Source organism: Gossypium hirsutum, chromosome A04 (genome assembly GCF_007990345.1).
Source record: "Gossypium hirsutum isolate 1008001.06 chromosome A04, Gossypium_hirsutum_v2.1, whole genome shotgun sequence".
Classification (NCBI taxonomy): domain Eukaryota; kingdom Viridiplantae; phylum Streptophyta; class Magnoliopsida; order Malvales; family Malvaceae; genus Gossypium; species Gossypium hirsutum.
The window spans coordinates 504,289-527,444 of NC_053427.1; the positions used below are offsets into that span (position 1 = coordinate 504,289).

Consider the following 23,156-nt stretch of genomic DNA (forward strand, 5'->3'; position numbering starts at 1 on the left):
TATTTTCGTGTTCTTGAGCACTTTCGAGAGTGGTTTCGTTCCTTGAAGGCTTTAATCATTCCATCATTCTTCTTGCCTCAAAGTAGATTCTATTCTTCCTTTTTGTTCACTTTTCTTAGCCTTTTCTTTGCTTCGATTATTGATTTTAATTCTCTTTTTTTTCTTCTTATTTTAGGCTTAAAACACCCTTGTAGCTCAAATCATTGAAATTTATTTAGAGTCTCTTTTGACGAGGTTTTTAAAGTTTGAAACAACTTCAAATCACCTTAAAGACTTTTGGGACTTCATGGATGCATTAATATGTAGGTTTGTTGATTATAGATGTCATATTTGATAACTTAAAATTTTTAAAATATCAATTAAAAATTTTAAATTTATAATCATTTATCTTTTTCTAATACTTGTACGAATAGCATAAATGAATATAAATTATGCATGCAGTTCATGTTTTGTAGGTATATAATATTGTCTAACTAAACCCACTTACGTGTATTTGTTGATTATAATTGGAATGCACTTCTTTTTAGGGTTATTTGTTAATAAAGGAAATAATTTCGACAATCAAAGAGCTTCGTCATTAACTAATTTATTAAAGAATAATATTGAATATATCTTTGCATCAATGACAAAATTCATGAATCAATAATCTATGTTTTGTTTGGATCTATTTTGACTTATACTTGCACATATAAGTGGCCACTAATTTTTGACACTTTAAATCAATTTTTACTCTTTTATAATTATATTTAAAAATAAAATATAATCATTCAATCATGTTATTCAACACAATCGATTATTTAAAATATATATTTTTTCGAATAAATATTTCGTATTTATATATTTCAGATATACTAAGACTTAGACTGTATATATATAACAGCAATAAACCTGACCGAAGTCTAAAAATCAGATTGTTGTTACTCGATATCCTTCTATCCAAATTATCATGTTATACATATGTGTGTGAGAAAAATAGATTTTGCATGGCTACATAGTACATAATTTTCAACAGCTTACCAGTAATTCTGGCAAGAGCAAGCACCATCTTTGAAACAATGGAACCGGTTCCGGTCACGAACAACAATTTCCCTATTAACAATTGCTGATATCAATTTGAAAGCTGCATGGCAGTCTTCACAAACACGGAGGTTCTTCATTATCCTAATCACCGAGCCAGGAGGCGTGTTTATCAGTCCAAAACAGAGTGCTAATTTCTCGCTATGGCCGTATAGAAACTTCTCCTTCTCTTTCTCTTCTACGTCTAATAGGACAACCGATGTGTCCGGTTTATATCCTTTTAACTTCATGTAATCCAGAAGTTTTTCCCACATATCAGATATTTCATTAGCTTGAGAATGCGAATCATCCCCAGCAACAAATTCATGAATGACCCCATCGACCATGATAGAACTACACCCTGGTTTCTTCTTCACACCTCGGTTTTTCATTAGCTTCCTTACTCTTGATGCATCCTCCCATCTTTCGGCTTCAGCATAGATATTAGATAAAACAATGTAGTATCCATCGTTAAGAGGATCGAGTTGAGCAAGATGTCTAGCAGCTTCCTCAGCTAGTTCAATGTTTTTATGAACCTTGCATCCACCAAGGAGAGCTCCCCATACAACTCCATTTGGTTTTATAGGCATGTTCATTATGAACTCATGGGCTTCTTGAAGGAGCCCTGCTCGGCTATAAAGATCAACCATGCAACCATAATGCTCAATCTCAGGAATAATTCCGTAGTCTCTTGTCATGCAGGAAAAGAACCGACGACCTTTGTCAACCAACCCCATGTGACTACACGCATGCAAGAGTCCAATAAAGGTTACCCCATTAGGCATCACCCCCATCTCAATCATCATTGAGAAAACCCTTAAAGCTTCCTGAGCATGTCCATGGATTGCAAGCCCTTGTATCATAGCTGACCACGACACGATCGTTCGTTCCTCCATCTCCTCGAAAACCCTCCTAGCTTCCTCCAAGCAACCACATTTCACATACATATCAATCAAAGTATTCAAAACTCTTACATTCCTTCCAAATCCACTTCTTTTGGAGTATTCATGGATTCTCATCCCCAACTCAAGTGCACCCAAATCAGCACAAGCTGAAAGAACAGCCACTACAGTGACTTCATTAACCTGCACCCCAATCTTCTCCATCTCCATAAACAATTCAACCCCTTCCTTGGGCCTCCCGCTGTGAACACACGCAGAAATCATCATAGTCCACGACCTCACATTTCTCTCAGGCATACGCGAAAAGAACCCATAAGCACCCTCGAAATCTCCACTTTTCACCAGGTGGGTAATCATAACGTTCCAACTGACAACATCTCGTTGGGGCATTTTATCGAACACCAACCGAGCCGTACTCATTTCTCCGCACAATCCATAAAAATTCAAAATAATATTCTGCAAAACCATGTTCCACTGAAACCCAAATTTCTCAACAACCCCATGAATTATCTTACCATTTTTATCATCCAACAAAGCGGTGCAAGCTTTGAGAACGAAAGCGCAGGTGAAACTATCGGGAACAACATCGAATTCACGTAGACGACGAAACAAAAGGATGGCATCAAAAGGGGAGTCACTTTCAGCTAAAGTTTTCAAGCAAGAGTTCCATACGACGATGTGGGGTTGATGGAAATGGGCGAGAAGTCGGTGGGCGTAAGAGAAATCGAGGTGAGACAAAGCACAAACGGAAGCGATTCGAGAGGGAGGGATGAGAGAGAGTGGAGTGTTGGTTTTGATGAGATAGGCATGAGCTTGTTTCAGCTCTAATGGAGAATTGAAGTTGGAGACAAGGGTTTGTGCTGGCCAAGGAAGTGAGTGAAGTGAAGAAGACATGGTTACTTGCATTCTCTCTGGTTTCACTTCAGTTGGGTTGAAACCATCGATTTGATTAGATTTAGCCACTCAAATTCGATGTTTTAGAACGATTGGTTAAAATTTTAGCTTCCTTTAATCCAAAAAAATAGATCGCCTTGTCAAAATAAAAGACTGGAGATTAATAATGGCTTAACATGGATTTCTTTGGTCTAATTTTGATTTTAGTCCTTCTACTATGATAAAAATTCAAATTCTCCACTTTAATTTAACTTGATACTCTACTATTAGTATTGTGTTAATCTATACAGAGATACATAAACTTGGCAACTTATATCTACTGGGTGCCTAACACATCGTTAAAATATGCTGACATAACACTGATGACTAATTCAAGGCTCGATTCTCAACTCAAGCTCAATCGAATGTCAATTTTAAGGCTCAAACTCAATTCAAGGCATAATCAAGCTTGATTAAATTCGTTATCAATTTTCATACTCAAGCTCAATTAAACTCATTTGTATACAAATTCAAACTCATTCATAATATAAACATATATTCAAAAAAAAAAATAGATTATACTTGGAAGTCAATCGAATCAAACACTACAATGTTTAAATTCGACTCAATCGATAACTCGAACTATTTGAACTCAACTTGATAATTGCCGAATCAAGTTCAAATGTTTTTAAAATCAAATTCGAATAATTTGCAAACACAAATATCTCACTTACACCACTAAGCAACCTCACCCATAAGCTCGAAAACACATTCAAATCCTCGAAAATGTGCTAGTGTAAAGAGCTTTACTCCTTGAATGCTCCCGAAATAAATATTTAACTTTTCTAAAATTAAAAATCAAAACCATTAAACTAAAAAGATAAAACTACATTATTTTGATAAATATTTAAAGTTAAAAAGACAAAATCATTATATTATTTATGTAGTTAACTAATCTTGTACTTGTCTACTAATTAAATAATCGGTCCATGTAAACACAACATTAAGTACATATAATAGTATTTATTAACTCGACTCAACTTGACTCAAAATTTTTTGACTCTATTCGATTCGAAAAAAATTCAAATTGAGTTCAATTGCTAAAATAGAATTCGTCAACTCAACTAAATTGAAATTTTTTTACTCGATTTGACTCGATCGAATACTCACCCTATGAAAAACCCTTGTTTGGTTGCCATGAAAAGGCTCATCCATGGCTCCTTGAAATTGACATTATAAGCCTTCCTAAAATGAAAGGGTCAATGATTTCATCATACATTAATATCCTCAATCGCTAGATTCAAAAGGACTTGCAGTAAATTAAAAACTTAGAACGGCTTTGCATTCCACTAACAAGTTCTAAAACAATTGTCTTAAAATGCTCGTGTTTTGCTTAAGAAACATCGACCGCATCTTCTCGAGCTTTATAACCGAAAATCACAACAAAATCTCCAATGGTTTGTCGAATTCATTGTCTGCTTCAAGCTACCAATCAAAGGATCTTATTTGAAGAGTTCCGGGTTAAGCCAGTCCCTGCAATCAGAAAGATGAAATGTAAAATCGAGCTCTATTATAAGGTAAGAGGAGAAGACCATAGAAATTACTTCTTAATGTCGTCAAGGTGGTCATCGAAATCTACAACATCCTGCCATTTCTCGGATGACATGTAATCTGATAAAACAGCATTAGCCGCTGGCTCCTTAATTACCAATCGGCTGCCTCCATCCGGTCCAGCCAGTTTCCAATTCTTGGATGCATCCCTTATGTAAAGCTAATGTATGACAAGACAAATATTCTCATTAGTAAAAGTTATTGGCCCATGAATACATCAGCGATCCGAAGAAAAACACCTCAAAATGCCCAGAGAGTTGCATCAGAAGTAAATTTCTAAAGATATAACCAGACTAAAAAGGTAGCTATTGGAAGCCGTATGCTATAACTAATGGTAAAAGTACCATGAAGGCCCTGTATTAGGAGTTGGATTGCATTTTGCCCCTCCACTTAAAAAATGGACAAATTAATCCTTGTACATTATATCAAAGAGCAAATGGACATTTCTGTTAAAATTTTCATCCATTTCTACCGTTAAAAACTGGCGTGGATAACAGAATAACCAGACAGTGACATGTAGCATGCCATGTGTACCTCATGCTGATGTACAAGGACCAGTTTTTAACAATAGAAATGGATGAAATTTTTAACAGAAGGGCCAATTTGATCTTTGATCTAATGTACAGGGACTATTTTGCAATAGAGGGGGTAAAATGCAATCTGACTCTTGATACAAGAGCCCCTATGATACTTTTACCTGTAACTAATGCACAAAATCTGATAGTCGCTACAAATATTCAATGCAAAATAAAACAGTTTCATTGATAAGCAATGGGAATACTTCATGAATACCGTTTACGTACAAAGCATCTTAGGGGCTAAATGAAGTTCAAAGCATCAAAAGCAAGAAACTGAGGAACGGAGAAGGGGGATCACATATGAAACAAATAAATCAGATTCCCTGATTCTAATTCAGAGAGGTGTGAAACTTCCATACCTAGGAATTTGGAATAGCAACAGGGTTTGTAGCCTATACAGTCGATATAACTACATGTCTATGAGATAGAAACGATCACTGTTGCACAGAAACCAAATATACAAAACCACAAGATTGTTGATGCACTTTGAGTAAGATTTAGACCACTCAAAGCATTGGAAAGCAAGCTGACAAAAAAAACTTTATATGCATATACGAAGCAAAAAACCTTTATCCATACTCAAGCCACTGATTTTAACTCCTAAAACAGTAAGTTCTAAGATATAACTAATGGCACCCAGATATAGCATTTTCCCCCTAAATGTCTCTCCCTACTATTCACTCGGGGAGTGAAACCCTTTGTTGCTTCAACTTCTAATTTTTCTTAAAATACCTGTGTGACTCTTATTCAAACATGAACACGAAGACACAGGTCATAACCCTCCAAGGACCCTTCAAATACACAGAAAAACTTAAATGAGGCTAACCATACAGCGAGTAACATAGGTGGAATTTACCCCCATCACCTCCACCGAAATCAATCAAAACCAAGAAAGCAAGATAGAACTAAAACTTTAAAGATCACAAGTAAACACACACCTGCATCACAGGGCTTTGGTCTTTCCCCATGGGCAAAGCTTCAAGCTTTTTGTTATCCAACTACAAATGAGAAAAATCACAAACAAATCACAGACTTGAGACGTAACCAATAGGAAAAACCATGTATATACATATATTAGAGAAGGTATTACCAGAACAATCAAAATACATACCAAGAAAATGGCAGCTTGAGGGAAGTACCGGCAAATATGGTCACCTATATTCTTTGCAACAATGCCTAGCTCTGCATCATCAAATCTCTCATTTGCATGGAAATAACCCACAATTCCCAAGCCCTTAGATCCATAATGCTCCTCTATCTGATCAAAACCAACCCATTAGAAAACTTACATATATATAATATATATATTATATATATACTATATATATATATCAATTTCATATTTCAAAGCCAATTCAAAGGGTCTTTGATCAAAACCCAACTGAATCTTTACCAAAATATTTGACAGTTTTTAACAACCCAATTGAATCTTAGATCAGAACTCAAGTATTAAGCGTCCATAAACCTATGAGTATTCAAAACTAAGTGTTCCAAGGGAGAATTTGTTAAAAGAATAAGATAAATACATAAATATAATTAACCCTAAGAAGAGAACATTGGTACCATGATGAGGGCGATCTCAAGGGAAGGCAACAAGGCAAGATTAGAGTGAAATAGAGGGACTGAGTCAGCGATCTCAACAACGCTATCATTTTGTGGGTTGACTCGGCCGAGTAAGATGCCGTTGACCGCCGTGGTCTTGTGCTTCAGAGCATGTAGAACCAATTTTATGTAAGCGTTCTGTGAGATCTCGTACTTCAACTCGGCCACCATTTTTGGTTTTTTTATGATTGCTTAGACTCACTGAGTCTCTGAGCTAAATGAACAGCCGGCAATTGAACAAGAAGATGGGACGGTAAGGAGCTTGAAGGCAACAGCTAAACTCGTGGTTTAACTTTCTTTAAATCCTTTTAGAGTCGATGTTTTAAAGATCCCATGGAGCTGAAAGGATTAACCATACGGCGTCGTATTTACAGTTTATCTTTACGCTTTATTTGATTTTTTTTTAAAAATTTAATATAAAAATTGTTTTAAATTTTCTTAAATTTATTTTAGAATAAATTTAAAAAATATATATTTGAAATTATGTTTTGTTTTAATTAAAGGCTAACTCGTATGAATATAAAAAAAAACCGTTGATTCTAAGTACTGCTTTAAGCAAAATTACAAATAATTAAATTATAAACAATCTAACTCAAATGAGGTTAAAATTTTGTTCAAACTCAATTCAAATAAAAAATGCTAAACTCGAGTTTGACTTGGTTTACTCAAATTAAAATTTTTTATATAAAAATAAATTTTAAAAAATATAATACATTAAATACACTAAAAAAATTAAAATAAATATTTCCCAAAAAATTGCAAATACATCAAGATAATTACAACTTAACGAGCAAACGCCTCTAGAATAGTAACAAAATTAACAATAAATCAAGAGTTATACAATATCCAAACAATAATAACAGAATAGTAGTAATATAATAATAAAATAACAGTAAAATAACAACAAGCAACAATAAAAAAAAGTTTAAGCTGATTCAGGTTGTGCCTAGCCCGGGCCACGGTGCCTAACCCATTTAAAAAACGGTCTTATTTTTTTGTCCAAACTCATTTTTCTCATGATTAGGTCTAGTTCAATCCTTAAATATATTAAATTTACTTTTTTTAATTAAAGATTAAGTGAGTATTTGGTACAGTAGATAATTTTCTTTATAAATTATATAGATATATAAAAATACAAAAGCACAAGTATATACTAATATTATTTATTATTTAAAATAAAAAATAAATTTTTTCCAATTAAGTTCATAATTGATATCACTCGTAATATTAATTCAATTAAATTTTTTTATAATAAATAAAAATAAAAATGAAAAAAATTACTTAAAACCACATTATAAATTAAGTACAATATGATTTTAAAAAAATAAAATTACTTTTTTATAATATCGATAAAAATATAAAGGAATTGTTTATACAATTATTTATTTTAATTGATTAAATTTTAATTTAATCGATATTAATATTATTATCAATGTAAAAAACTTGAGTTTAAGGAAACTAAAATAGTTGTAGATATTATGTGAAGAAAAAATGGAAGCTTAATCACAAATTGTTGGCTAAATGGGGTGTGAATTAATTGCGTACTAGACCTTTTTTTTGAGTTCCTATATATATAAACTATTCTCTCTTTCGACATTAATAAACAAATAAAATATCACTATTATTATTTTACTATTATTGTTCTTCATCTCTACTATGATTTATGCCCTAGTCTAGTTATAGTTATAAAATATAAATACATTAAGACATTCAATCCTTTTTTGCTTTTTGGGTTGTTTTCGTTTTGCTTCGTTCTTCCCTTTTTTGTCCTTCTTTCTTCTCTTTTTTTTTTGTTGTTTTTCTTTGCTACCATGAGCAGCCAAGGTGGCCTCGGCGGCGGTGGCGGCGGTGGGTCTAGAGTTTCGATCCCAGAAAATGCAAAGAGAATGATCCAAAGCATAAGGGAGATCACACGGAAGCAACACAGCGATGAAGAAATCTTTGCAGTCCTCCAGGAGTGCTTTATGGATCCTAATGAAACTGCCCAAAAGCTTCTTTATCTGGGTAAAAGAAATGAATATTTGAAATTTTCTTATTGGACTGTTTTTTGTGAGGTTTTTATCTGTATTTTTTTTTTGTTGTTGAGAAAGTGAAGAAAGTTGGGATTTTTGTGCCTTCTTATGCTTTTGCTAATGGAAAGTGGATTTTTTATTTGTGTGTTTTTATGGAAAAGTAAGTGTGGACTGTTTGATTTATTGGTTTTGTTTTTCTTAGGGTAAATGTTGTTTGGTTGATGGGAAAAATGGTAGTAGATTAAAGAAATTTAATATGGTTAATAACATGTATGCTTTGTTTTGATGATTTATCAGCTATAGTTGTCTGTCAATTTCCTTGTTTTCATTTTCAATCTTTATCTGATTGATTGTAGGTCTTAAATAATTAACTTTTACCATCATAATTTGATATCAGTATTCCATAAGTTGAAATTCTATTCTTTTCATCCTTGCTTTGCTGATTTGTTTTAGATATTGTCAAAAACTACTGCATTTTTATGACTGCTGATGATTTGCATGCAAATGTGTAAAGGCCATTGCTGGTCAGTAGCTTTTCTTTTTGGTCCTAGAAGAATGGCTTTTTCATGGGGGATTTTCGAATGGCATTAAGTGCTTACTTTGTCTGTGCTTAATGTATCTTATGGTTTACCTTTTTTTTTTTTTTTATGAAAGAATGTATGAAGATTGCATTGTTTGATTGGCAGATATATTTCATGAGGTGAAACGAAAACGCGACAAGAAAAAGGAGGCAAGTGATCTTTTTCCTTCTAACATATTTCAATTATCATTGAATCTATAGGTTATATAGGACTGTGCTTTATTACATGCTTGCTTGGTAACAATGATGGCAAAATTGCTGTAATGCGATTGTCTTACTTAATAAAATTTGGTTTAGTAGGGATTTTGCTTTGGTTTGCTCAGTTAAATTTAATCACTACTCGCTTCTTGTTTTACACAGACAGCTGGGGTACAAGGACGAGGAGGTCGAGGCAGTCGAGCGAACTATTACACATCATCTAGTAAAGGTATTAGTTTTTCTTTTCTTCTCCTACTTATGCATCGATATATGAACTTTACTTGTTTTCTTATGTGTAAGTTGCTAATGTAATGGGTTTTGTTCTTTTAAGATGCTGGAGTTGCAAGGAATACATCTGCTCGAAGGGATAACTGGGTTAATCATACCTCAGATAGAGGTTCTGCGCCTTTGCCAGTATATCAGAAAGTGGAAAATAATGCAGCTTCTCGCACAAAAAAGTAAAAATGCATGATGATATTATTAGTGTATTTAAATGACTTTTATACACTTATTAATCGGCTCTATTCTAGAGAAATATGTTATGAATTACCTAAATATTTTGTTCTATTCTTTAACAGAACAACCACCTCTTTACCAAATGGCACTACAACTTTACCCAATGGGAGCTCCAGTTATGGATCCCAATTGTCTGGCAATGACGTTAATGGTGAAGCTAAAGATGGCTTACCTGCGAACAAGCCAACAACTATTTCAGTGCAACCAGATGTTGCTGAGCCTCCTGCCTCCATTCCTGCTCCATCATTTGTCTCTTTGATCCGAGGTCAAGAGAAGTCTGCGTCAAATTCTAATGGCTCATCATCTTCTTCCAGTTCTGGAACCGTCTCTGGTGTCTATCCATCTGCTTCTGACCCTGTGTTTGTGCCAACCGTGTCGCAGCATGCTGGTGCGGCGGGTACAATAAAATGTGAAATTGGATGCCAACATGAAGCTACTGAAATAAACAATATTCAAGGAAACAAACATGTTCCTGATGATATTGATGTATCTAAGACTGAGAAAACAGCATTTGAGGTTCCAGTCTCAATACATGGAAATAAGTCCCCCAGTAAATCGAAAGCTGCTGAACAGGTTAAGGAATCCAATCCTATGGAGTCCACCTCACTCCAAGGTATTACATCTTTTGTTTGCTTATTTATTATTTATTTATTTATTTTTGATTGGAGATTTCACTTGGTTCTTGCTTGTGAAACAGTGGTCACATCTGAGGTTGCATCTCTCACTGTTAAAGACATTTCTCAATATATTGCCGATTCAAAGGTTCCAGATGGTCAACATGTTACTTTTCCCACCCACTTCCAAGTCTCTGAAAATGGCTTAACTTTTGGAAGCTTTGATACTAGTTTTGGACTGGGAACAGAAAATAATATCAGTACTGTGGAGATTAACTCTGCATGCCCTGTTGAAACTTCTCCAAGTAATGATGAACTTGCTGGAGAGCCATCTTCTAGGTTTGTGGATATTAGTTTCTGAACTTATTTGAATCTATATTTTGTTTGATTAATGTTTTCCTTCTGCTAGAAAGCATCCAATGTTCAAACACGTTTCATTCATCTCAGCAATTAGTTTTTTAGGTGTCGGTGGTATTAGTTTCATCTCTGGTTGATATGGAGCCCTGATGTTTTGCTCTTTAACTGTTTAAAAGAGTTGTAAGAATAGTTTTCCGTCGTATCTTCTGGTGGGCTTAGGGGTGTAAATGAGACATTTGTGCTCACAAGTTACTCAAGTTCAACTAAAAATAAATTCGATCTTGATCTGGTAAATTTTGAGCCGAGCTCAAGCTATCAATCGAGCCAAATTCAAGTTTAGTAATACTTGACTCGAATGGTTCACGAGCCTGATCGAGCTTAAATTACGTTATTTTCCTTAATATATGTTATTTACCCTAAGCTTAATTATTGAGTCGAGCTCAAATTCGAGCTTTAGTACAAAAATTGGTAAACGAGCTTAATCGAGCTTCAGTAGCTCGATTATATATCGAGCCGAGAACGAGCTTAAAAATAGATGTTCGGTTGAGCTATAGCTCAAGCTTGGCAGTATTTGGGCTCGGCTCGGCTCAGCTCAATTACACTCTTAGGTAGGCTTAAACATGTTGGATGAATAAATACTGTAGTTTATAAATGTGCCTAATTTGCCAATGGTATATAAAGCTAGAGGTTTGGAACCTCTAAACAGTATTCCTAGGTATACTTTTTTGTTTTTTAATATTTTAGATCTTATTGAGCCTTTTATGATTACCTCAGAAGCCAAGGTATATTATCAGCTGCAGTAGGGGACAATGCTGATCAACCGCGATCTCCTCCTGAGTTAGAGGAAGTATCCAAACCAGAAGGCAACGTTCCCTCTGATGCTGAGTTGAATGATCAGTCAACTCAAGAAGTGCATTTGCACCCTGAAGGTAATCCGCCTGTCATTCCAAATGCCCCCAGCTATGGGTTCGGTTTAACGCCAGCATCTGCAGGCCACTTATCACAGTTTGATGGACCTGAGGCTTGGGTGCATGATGTTTCTCGCGTTGCAAACTTTGCTGTAAGCACTTCTTCCTATCTACTGTCTTATTTTCTGATTTCACAGTATAAATTACTAAATTTTGGTTCCAAGCATCTACTTAGTTGTCTTAGAACTATGTTACTTGAACTCCTCATTCTTCTCGAAATACTTGTGTCCGACACATGGATATGGGGATACGACCTCTAAGGATCCTCCAAATATATGTAAAGACTTAGGAAACCATATGGACACTCACACTTGAGTCCGAATATCATAGGGTTATAGTGTGCTTTAAAAAATGTTTTGGTACTTGGTATTTGCATCCTTTCTTTTTTCTTCAGTGTATGGAATACGACAAGAAAAGTTATCACACAACTCGTGGATTTCATAGACCTAACTTGTACTGTTAGTTTCCCTTTTAACAGTGCAATTAAATGTTAGTCTATTGCTTATACTATTGTTCATGCTTTTTACTGTCGATTTGTCAAACTTTTAGGGTGGGAATACTCCAGTTCCATCTGATACTTCAACACCACCTCTTCAGAGCTCCGTTGGTGCAGCCCCGCAAGCAGTTCACCTCTTCCGACAGCCATTTCCGCCTAATTACTTCCCTTATCCCCACTATCTTCCCCCTTTTTATATGCACGCAATGCATCAATATTTAACCCTTGCCGGTCTCCCCCAGCAACCATCAACTGGCAATCTGTACATGCCTCCTGGAGCAGCTGCACCTGGGGTCAAGTTCCCTGTTCCACAGTTCAAACCTGGAACTAATGCTGGAAACCCAGCTCACTTTGCAATTCCTTCTGGTTATGGTCCATTGACCCCTCCACCTGTTGGTTTCAATTTATCTGTTCCATCAGTGACCTCTGGAAGTTCTAGCAGCAAGGAGGATCTTGCAGCTTCGCAATTGAAGGAAAACCATATATACACAACTGGACCATTGGTTCGTTTTGCTTTCCCTTTCCTTCTATATAGACCCGTCAATTAGGAGAGTCGAATTATATTTCGATACATTATATTTTCGTAGTGTTCTTTATTAGCTTTTACAAGAATTTAACACAATGCTTTGGTATATCTGTTTTTTGCAGAATGAAGGTTCCGCTATCTGGATGACTGCTTCACCAGCGCAAGATTTATCCAGCTTGCTGTATAATCCATTGTACCCCCTTCACGGCCCCCAGCTTCCTTTCTCTCCTGCACAGGCCACTCACGGTGCCATTGCTGGACTCTATCAGCCATCACAAACAATAGCTCCTCCTTCCAACACCAACAACCTCCTTCAACAGTCTCAAGCCACGGAAACTGCAATTCCTGCATCCGGTGCTTATCAGCAGCCTCAACTTGCACAATTAAACTGGAACACTAATTACTGAACCATTAAAATCTTACAACAACAACGACCCAACGTAGAAACACATGGAGGAACTCTCAGTAATGGGTGAAACTCTAAACTGTTCTTTCTGGGGGTGTAAATATATTAGGGTTTATGTATGGTGGGGAAATATCCCTTTGCCATATTTTTTCCCACCATGTCTCTTAATGTTGTTTCTTTTGGAACTTTTATTCACATAAGATGCTGAATAGGAGGAATTTGAAGAGATGGATAGAGATACTTAGATTAGGTGAGATTTCACCAATTTTTCCTTTTATTTTTCCATTATCTCACCTGTATATTAAATTTTGAATAGGGAGGAAAGAATGATACAAGCTATGATTGGTATATGGCAAGTTTCTTCTAGTTTTCTTTTAATTGATTGTTGCTCTATTATTATTATTTATATCTTTTGGTATCTTTCAGATCGTGTTCAGGGTTCATGTTCAGAGTTCGTAGCTGTTTTTTTTAGCAATATCATCTTCAAAATTTGAATTTGTGTTTTCTCCTTATATTGTAATGTGTCTTATCACTGTACATAGCGGTGCTCTCTTAATGAAAAGTTGCTCGTTTACTTCAATTTAAATTGGGCCGATCGGATTGGAAACTGGTTTCTTTTATTTGAACCTGACGCTCTAGCGTCAGTCTTGCGGACTGAAAATGAGTTTGGATTTTTCATTTTCTATCTAAACTCGGAAAATGGTTCAGAACTTGACAAATTGCGTTCACCTAATTGATTCGGCCTTAATTGATAGGTCTACATGTGTCAATTGTGTCTCAAACTGACTCGATGAAGTTTGAACTCAATTCGATTATGAAAGTCAATTATTGGCTATAAAATTCAATAATCTAAACTTATCTAATTTAAAATCAAATTGATCCGAATCCAAAATTAATCTAATTCAAACTTAACAAGTTGCCCAAAATAAATCTTAATTAAAACCTAAAATAGTGTAAACCTAAAATAACTCAAGAAACTCAAGTTAGTTACCTAAAATAAATCTTAATTAAAACCTAAAATAGTCTAAACCTAAAATAACTCGAGAAATTCAAGTTATATGAACTCAAAATTATCTAAAACTAAAATGATCTGAACTCGAATTAACTCAACTAACTAAAATGATCTGAACTCGAATTAACTCAACTAACTTAAAATCTAATTCAAATTTATCTAAAATATTTTGTAAAATAAATTATAGGTTTTTGTTTGCAAATTTCTTTATAAAAAAAGTTATAAAAATATCTATCTAAACTAATTAAATTGTCCCAAAAAAAGTTATAAAAATCATCTTTATAAAGTTATAAAAATTATATTATAAGCATAAATACATATGAGTGTTTGGAGCAATTAAGGTAAAAAATTCTTATATTATAAACCCAAAAATATATATTATAAAATTTTTTGTGTATTTTATAAATTATAATAAAAAATATTATTTAATTTCTAAAAAATTTCTAAAATTATGACAAAAAATAGTATTATTTATAGAAATGTTATGAAAGTTATTGGATAATTTATAAAATATTGTTTATAAAGATTATAGATTACAAATTTTATATTATTTTTTACTTAATTTACATAATAGAAAAAGGGATATAATCTTGCATAGTTTTTCTCCAAATTAAGTCAATATAAGTTTTTATAATTAAACTGCGGGTTATTTGGACTATGAACCCAAATATTGTAAGGTTGATGCTAATGGTGTAAATACAAAAAAAAAATTGCACCATATCGTGGGGTATGATACTATTTGAGAGAATGATGCCAGACACAAGCACTATAGCTAGCTCGTGAACTCTTTAGTTTAAGACATTCAATAATTCGAGATGTGATTGAAGACAATTGTTGTTCTAAAACAATATTTCTCATATTAACATCATCGTAATATAAGATAAAAAGAATAAGGTTAGGTCGCACTAGCATGTTGCATATTTCGTAACACTTCAATTATAGGTAGAATTAAGACGATTCATATTCGAAGAATACATGAAAAGATGATGATAACCGAGCATATGTTAAATATTAAAAAGGAAATAACCCAACAAATATGCGTTAGAACAATTAGATAAAACTCCGTATGTATATTTTTCTTGTTATTTTTATTAGTAATCACAATATCAACTACTTTTGTAGACTAACATAATAAATACGATAATTTGATTTTAATTTTTATTACTTCTTTAGAAAATATTTTTATCATACTAATAATTTTTTTATAGTAATTGATACGTTTAATCGTGTAATTACAATTACGATGTAATTGCACTCTATCAGCCAAACAAGTCTAAGAAATTAAATTTTTTTTGTAATTACAAAAGAGTGTAATTACTACCCGAGTAATTACACTGTACTGTTTAATCAAACCCGAATTTTTTTTTTTCAAATGCTCTTTCCTCTTTAGCTCTTTGTTTTCATTGTCTATACAATCTCTTTTTTTGTTTCTGTAATTTTCCTTTTTACACATCGTTTGTAGTCTTTATTACCGTAGAGTCTTCACTGCCGTTTTCACTGGTTTTTGTTTTGGATACAGGAGTTTGTACTGGAATCTGCTTATTTGAGCCGTCTTTCGATTCTTTCAAGTTCAGTGACGTGTAAACCGACATGCCGGCGAGTGCAAAGACGGCACCGGAAAGACTCACCAGCCCCGGATCGGAATCCAGAAGAATGTATCCTCCAACAAGTATGACACAAGTTTTGAATTGTCCTAAAACAACATGTGATGTTGCAGAAGTTGCCCTACAAAAGGGGAAAAAAAAGTATATTAGATTACTTTAAACCCAAGTTACAACAAACAGACAGAGACTGCTACCTGAAAATTAGGTTGTCTAACACTGTACTTTTCAGTTTCGCAGTGGGGTTAGTTTGAATCGGATTAATTTAGATAGGACCGATATGGGTTTTAAATTTTAAGTTATTTCTATTTCGAGTTCGGCTCATTTTAGTTTTGGGTTATTCAGATATGGGTCATTCGGATTATTTTAGGTTTTGATTACTTTGTGTTTGGATCATTTCGGTTCTTGTCACTTGAGATTCAGATAATTTTGGGTTCATTTTGAGTTCAGGTTGTTCAAGTTTTCAAGCTCGGGTTTTAAGGAAAGGTCATCATAGGTTTGAATAATTTTAGATTTTAACCATTGAGTTCAAATTATTTTGGGTTTTAATAACATTAGATTTGAATAATTTTGATTTATGTGTTGAGTAATTTTAGGTTATTTTAGATTTAGGTTGTTTCGGGCTTGGGTGGATCAAGGTTTGTGTTGGATTTAATCAAATCGAGTCAGTTTCGGTTTCAAATCAAGTTGAGTTAGGGCTCTTTTGGGTTCAAGTAGTTACAAGTTCTAGTTATTAGGGCTTTTGGGTCAGGTCATTATGGGTTTGGGTCATTTTAGGTTATAATCACTTCGGGTTTAGATCGGTTTAGGCTTTGGTAACTTTAGATTTGGATCATTCCGATTTACTTGTTCAATCATGGAAGGTCATTTTGAGTTCAGGCTATTTTGAGCTCGGGTCAATTTAGGTTTAGATTGGACAGATTCAAGTTGTTGGTTTCGGACTAATTGGACTGATATTTCAAACTCAGAAAAAAATTGAGAGGTGTATCTGAAACTTACCCTAAAGCCAGTGCACCAGACCATTGTAGAAGAAAACCAAGCAAAGCTGAACTGAGAATTGCACAAGAGTTGTTTATATCCCATTTGAACAACAAAACTCCAGGTGGATCCAACCATGGCATTAATGCTAACAAGAAGAAGATTGTAATTGGGGTTGTCTTCCACATCAACCTACATTTCAGACATCATCATTTTTCCGACACAAACTAAAACAACCATAACAATCAATGTTACATTACTTGTCACTTACGCAAGTGCTGTCCAGTTCGCTTGTTGCTGTAAACTAGACCACAAAATCTTGTTTATGGCACTTGGGACTATCCATGCAAGGGCGATACATGCTCCGAAGGCATTGAACTGTAAATCTGTTACCGTGGCCACCGCGACACCGGCGGAAACAGCCCCTAGAGCCAATACCTGCAAAGAACAAACAGAGTATAAGACCGGATAATCGGAGAGAGCCGAAGGGTGTTTGCCGATGCACCTTTTTGAATGATATGGTTTTCCGGAAGAGAACGAATTCCGCAAGAACGATGGTCGGAGTGACCGCGATCTTAGCCATTTGGTAGAAACCAACACTGCAAAATGAGGTCAAAATGGTGAGGAAAATCGGATTAATGAGCGAATTCGGTGTTTGGACACCGGGAATTCTCGGACCTGTTATACTTTAAGCTGGTATTAGCAAGACCGGACGCGAAAGCCATTATAGCTCCCAACAGGAAAATAGATGAGGAAGGAGTCGTTTTCGCCGGAGGGGAAACCGGAAGCCATGAAAGTGTCCTGAAAATTGCTAGTAAAAGCCATGATACGGCGTAATGTAGTAAGGTTAAGAAGATTGGGAAATTGAATCCAACTCTCCCCATCACCTGAAAAAAGTAAAATCTAATAAATCGTAACTCATCATGAAACAGAGAGATGACAAACATCTTAAGCAAACAGAGTTCGAAGGAACTTACTAGTTTGTTGGTTAGAATAATCCCGACAGCCACGAAGAAATTGAACGTCATCGCCACCACCGGTCCACAAAATCGTTGCTGTTGCCGCTTGGCTCCTTCTGATGTTCTAAGCTCATTGTATAGGGAACCCCTCAGCTCCTCCAATGCTTTACCTAAAAACAAGAACATCAAAACATTTCTTGTAAGGTACAGATCAATCATGCAAGAAAATCCCATTTTGTTTTTCATTACAACTCTGGCATGCTGGCCATTTTTTTTCCATAAATAGCTCATTAATGGCCAAAAAGAAAATGAAACAAAACATAAACCATAATGTTATAAAACAAAACATGAATCTGAGAAATTTTGAAGGAATTTTAAGACAAACCTGCTTCACCTGCATCACTGTCTTTCCTTTTGAAGGATTTTCTTCCTTCAGCACCTAAAAGAGAATCAAGCAACCCCATTCCACCAACACTTGAAATCTGCATCTATTTTTTAGGATCCTTCTTCTCTCTACAAATAACAATATTTATCAAAATGAACCAATAACAACAACAGCAATGACTGAAATATTTAAAAACCCCATTTCTCAAAATTTCAGATAAAAGTTACAAATTTTTCAAAAATGGGGTCTTTACAATAAATCACCAAATGAAAAAAAAACAAAAAAAACCCAAAGAAAAAGATAAAATGAAAGATTTTAAATTTACACCCAAAACAACAAACAAAACAAAAGTTTGAAATTTGGCATTGACAAGTGTCTTGCTAAAGTTAGTTTCTAATTATTGAAATTTGAAAAAAAAATATAAAAAAAAAAGCTTATGAGATTAGATTGTTAGCTGTGAGGGCCGCACCAAACTCCATAAATTGCTATGATAATATGATGCCACGTGGCACCATTTCTTAGCACCAAGATCTCAACGGCTGGTTATTGTGGGATTTGTCTTTTTTTTTTTTTGGTTGGGTTTTCAATGATCAGATATGGGTTTACGGAGAAGTTAAGGAAACATTATTATAATTTGTTAATTTTGGAGTGATGATGCAAAGAAATAGTCAAATTAATGGTGGTTTAAGTTAGTATACGGAATCGAGCCATTAACGAGACGAGAAAAGATTAATGAAACTGAAATATCGTGTCATTTATATCTATTTTTTATAAAAGCATGTCAGTTCAGTATTTAGGATGAAAATGCTAAAGTAGTTTACTATTATTAGAAAAGAATCAATTGACATAGTATCTCAGTTTCAGATAATTTTTTCTCCGATGAGAATTTTTGTCTTATTGTGGAAGTTCATGATATGATGTCAACTCTATGGTTTTATTTATTTATTTTAATTATTTTATGAAATTTAATTAAGTTAAATTTGAATTATTATTATTAATGTATTATTCTAGTAATGGGGTTAATTTTTATTTGATTAATTTAAATTTAAAATAGATTTGAAAGTAATCTGGATAAAAAATATTCGTACTTAAAATAATTCAAACTTTAAATTACTTAAATTAGTTTTGCTTTATGCTCGTTCAATTTTAGTGTCGATTTTTTATTGGACTCGTCGATTTGCAAACAAAGGCACTCACTCGTTAGCTTGAGTAGTCTTGGTACATGCAAATCACATGAAAGGGGATGATTTTCTTGTACCCTCTTTTTTGGAGAATACTTTTTCTCAACGATTGGATGTCAAATAGTAGGATCTGATGTATGAGATAAGCCGTTTGACTTTGTTTTAGCGGTTTGATTCTTTGTTATATTTTTTTGTTTGCTTTCCCTATTTAATGAATTGAATTTTTTTTTTAAAAAGAATGATTTCAACTTGAAATAATTGGAACTTGAATATCAGATCTTGAAAATTTTGACTTGCAAACTTGAACGATCCAAATCAAAATTAACTTAAATTCAAAATTGATTCAAACCTAGATGATCCAAATTCGAAAAGATTCGAATTTGATTGTGAGACCAAGTTATTCTAATCCAAATTGACCCAAACCCGAACCAAAATAATTTGAACTTAAAATGACTAAAACTGAAGTGCTAAACTTGAATTGTTTTTTTAAAACGACTTGAACTCAGGTGTCAATCCCAAATGAAAAGAAAAAATGAAATGATTTAGACTTTCAAAATTTCAACTAATAAACTCGAATGTCCCATATCGAAAATAACCCAAACTTAATCAAAACCTAAAATAATTCAAACTCAAATATCAAACTTAGAATAACGAAATAAACACAAAAAACTTAATTGAAAAACCTAAATGATCGAAATTAAAAATAACTTAAACCTAAAATAAATAAAAAAACCGGTGATGATAATCTTCTTGCAATTCAAATAATCGTAAAATTAACCAACGAAACTTTGACTTAATGATAAGGTTGAAATTTTAAATTTAATTTTTCTTTAGAATGATTAATTATAATTATGATTAATGGAATGTATATTATTTTAAAATTATTAAAAAAAATCTAGATAACTTGATGTTTGAGGAAAGGGAAAGGTTAAACATTTTTGTCAGTTGTGTCCCCACTATTTTCACCTTATTTCAATATCACCAAATGTAATTTCTGAAAATACATATAAATCCTAGTTGGTACACTTATTTGATTCCATACCATTTGGAACTATATGTCTGAAATTAGATATCAAATATTTTTTACCCTTTGGAAACATGTGATTTGAATAAAAAATATGCAATCTCAAATTTCAAAATTGGATGAACCAAGTTGGATATGAATCGAGTCAATTTGAGTTTTGAAAATTTTAATTACGGGTTGTTTTTGTTAGGCCTGAAAGTATCGAGAGGTGGGAGTGAATTGATATTTTAAAATTGTCTATAAACTTTTCTAAATGACAAGAAAAAAAAAGTTTGGATAATTCGATTTATAGTGATTCGGCCCCAATGACCTACCTCTATTACTTTGGTATATCTCGACCAAAGATTTTCCAATTCACTATACTTGAATTATTACTTTTCAGGGAAAATGTATAATATTTACAATCCCTATCTTTCTCCAAGGCTAAGATAGAACCGTTCCCTAGTTTTTTATGGCTTAACTAAAACTCTCAAGCTTTTGTGGCTCAACTATTAAGATTGTACGCCGCAAAAACCTTAAGTGTTCTCTTTACAACAAAGAGAGTATGAGCAAACTAATAATGAACCTTTAATAGGTGTGTGTTTGCAAATTGAAGCTTTATACATAAAGATTTGAGAGTGAGAAAATATATTACAATAAGCTCTTAATAAATATGTACCAGAGAAAATGAAGAAATTAAAGAATTGAAGGCTTTTCTATTGATTTCTATGCTTTGATGTTCTTGTTGGAAAAAATCCATTTCGAAAACGATTTTTTTGTACAGCGAAAAAATAAAGATTTGAAAACCAAGTCTGTTTGTAATATTTATAGCAATGAATTTTTCCCAAAAAAAATACATGTGCTTTATGTAAGGTGGATCCTAGACATTATTGAATTTCAATCGAATGACAATCTCCGCTATTCTAGTTCCACAAATCGCTTCAAGTATGGGTTCGAACAATCACGAATCAAAAACAGAACCAGAAATAATTTTCTTACTTTCAGTAGGCAAGTAAATCATCTCTCTCTAAACTAGTAGAATTATTATTCTCGAAAAATAGAATTTATACTTAAAAATAAATTCTGACTATTTTCAGGCAGAATAACAATATTTCAAAGTTATGTGTAGCTTGTATATTTAGCCTTACCAATGTCATTTATTCATTCAGAGCGGATGACTCCTAGAAAATAAAGACATAAATGTAACTAACTGAACTGACAGTACATCAAATTGGACCCAAGAAGAATAGATCTTGGATTCATTTATAAATTTATTCACTTGTTATGTTCAAAGTGTGACATACCTTAATTCTAAGTAGATAACAATTATACTTTGATGTAAAGCTTATCCCTTGGTTCTATGTTCGACTCCTTGTGTAAGCAAAAAGAATTAATAAGGTTATTGTGATTTTTTTTTCTTAACTTTTATTATTTTATCTTTTGTTAAAAAATTTAATTAACTAAATTATTTTTTAATAGGTAAGTGCTCTCTCACCCTCATAAATAAAACATTGACAAGCATTCACTTAACTACACATTTAATGGTTTGCTTAACTACAATCAAAGCAAATTTATAATTCCTCAAAAGTTCAATTAATACTTCTCCATATATTAGCTTTCCCTAATCAATGATATAAATGATTTCATCCCAAAATAATAATAAAAATATATTTAAAATTTGGATTTATATAATTTAGATTCTTCCATTTCAAATAAAATCGAAAAATTTGTTGATATCATTAAATGCAACACCCTACATCTAATTTTGAAAATTTTAATATTATATAATTTTTATTAAATTTAACAATTTTTTTACAAAATTTTCAATTTTTTGAAGATTAATTTGAATGTTTTTAACTTTTTGAAACCTTGGAAAATTTTATTATTTTTAAAATTTTTTTAAGTTTATTCATTTTTTGTAATTTTTATAGTTTTATTTTTTCTTTAAAAAGTTTGAATATTTTAATGACTTTTAGTAATATAAAATTTTAAAACTAGATTGATGGAACTAGGGATGGCAATGGAGCAGGGCGGGGGGCGAATATTGTTAATTCCACCACTGCTCTACCATCCGTTTCGCTCTGATATGAATGTATAATCTTGAAAATCATTACTCCCTCCATGGATGTTGGACGCATCCATCTCCGCTTTGCTTCAATTTAATTTTTGCTACTTATTTTTAATATTATCAATCTTTTTAAATTAAAGTTATTGTTTAAACATAATTCTTCAAAAAAATATTTAAACTTAAAATATATGAATTTCATATAATGAAGCGGGTCGGAAAAAATCTAAATAATGTTTAAACCTCAAAATAACGTAGTTATTTTTTAAAATCGATTTTTGAGTTATTTGAGTTAAATGAAAAAATCAAATTAGAAAGGTTAAAGGTTTCCACACTTTCCAATTTCATCCTCAAGTCTTTGTTTGTACGCATCTTTGATTCCATAACATTCTTTCTTCCAAAACATATGCATTTCTTGAAGTATTTATGCTTGATGTAAATTCGGACATGGAATGTCGGTTGATACATGAAAATTTAGTAAAAATATGTTTTTGATCTTTTTCAATTTCGATATTGTGCAAATTGATTTTTATTAGTTTCGAAATTGAGCACCTAATGACAATTAATCGCGGTATTAGCGTTTTTGTCAATTATTTTGATTGATATAATTATAAATTTAGTCTTCAAAATTTACACATCCTGTTAACTTGGTTTTGATTTAACAAATTTAGCTCACA

General features: G+C 33.0%; 4 protein-coding genes across 5 annotated transcripts; 1 reads left to right on the plus strand and 3 right to left on the minus strand.

The window, feature by feature from the left end:
- Positions 1-898: 898 nt before the first annotated feature.
- On the minus strand, positions 899-2,994 carry LOC107931186 (pentatricopeptide repeat-containing protein At5g48910). Its single transcript, XM_016862994.2, has one exon. It carries the CDS (start codon positions 2,862-2,864, stop codon positions 1,014-1,016), a length of 1,851 nt encoding a protein of 616 aa, XP_016718483.2. The 5' UTR covers positions 2,865-2,994; the 3' UTR covers positions 899-1,013.
- Positions 2,995-4,018: 1,024 nt separating this feature from the next.
- LOC107931188 (ER membrane protein complex subunit 8/9 homolog) lies at positions 4,019-6,978 on the minus strand. Its single transcript, XM_016862995.2, has 5 exons — positions 6,584-6,978; positions 6,132-6,278; positions 5,959-6,018; positions 4,436-4,602; positions 4,019-4,364 (listed from the first exon to the last, which is right to left on the minus strand). Exons 1-5 carry the CDS (start codon positions 6,791-6,793, stop codon positions 4,334-4,336), a joined length of 615 nt encoding a protein of 204 aa, XP_016718484.1. The 5' UTR covers positions 6,794-6,978; the 3' UTR covers positions 4,019-4,333.
- A 1,247-nt stretch (positions 6,979-8,225) lies between these two features.
- LOC107931106 (GBF-interacting protein 1-like) lies at positions 8,226-13,673 on the plus strand. 2 transcript variants are annotated; one of them, XM_041110662.1, is made up of 10 exons: positions 8,226-8,626; positions 9,321-9,364; positions 9,575-9,641; positions 9,744-9,870; positions 9,991-10,541; positions 10,626-10,881; positions 11,674-11,828; positions 11,892-11,959; positions 12,417-12,866; positions 13,012-13,673. In XM_041110662.1, exons 1-10 carry the CDS (start codon positions 8,434-8,436, stop codon positions 13,294-13,296), a joined length of 2,196 nt encoding a protein of 731 aa, XP_040966596.1. In that variant the 5' UTR covers positions 8,226-8,433; the 3' UTR covers positions 13,297-13,673. The 2 variants fall into 2 exon arrangements, with proteins under 2 accessions (XP_040966596.1, XP_040966595.1); XM_041110661.1 differs by having other exon boundaries at positions 11,674-11,959.
- Positions 13,674-15,579: 1,906 nt separating this feature from the next.
- Positions 15,580-18,686, minus strand: LOC107931073 (nucleotide-sugar uncharacterized transporter 2). Its single transcript, XM_016862860.2, has 7 exons — positions 18,231-18,686; positions 17,864-18,015; positions 17,565-17,773; positions 17,392-17,485; positions 17,158-17,324; positions 16,908-17,078; positions 15,580-16,032 (listed from the first exon to the last, which is right to left on the minus strand). The coding sequence occupies exons 1-7, from the start codon at positions 18,331-18,333 to the stop codon at positions 15,753-15,755; spliced, it is 1,176 nt and encodes a 391-aa protein (XP_016718349.1). The 5' UTR covers positions 18,334-18,686; the 3' UTR covers positions 15,580-15,752.
- Between the last annotated feature and the right edge of the window lie 4,470 nt (positions 18,687-23,156).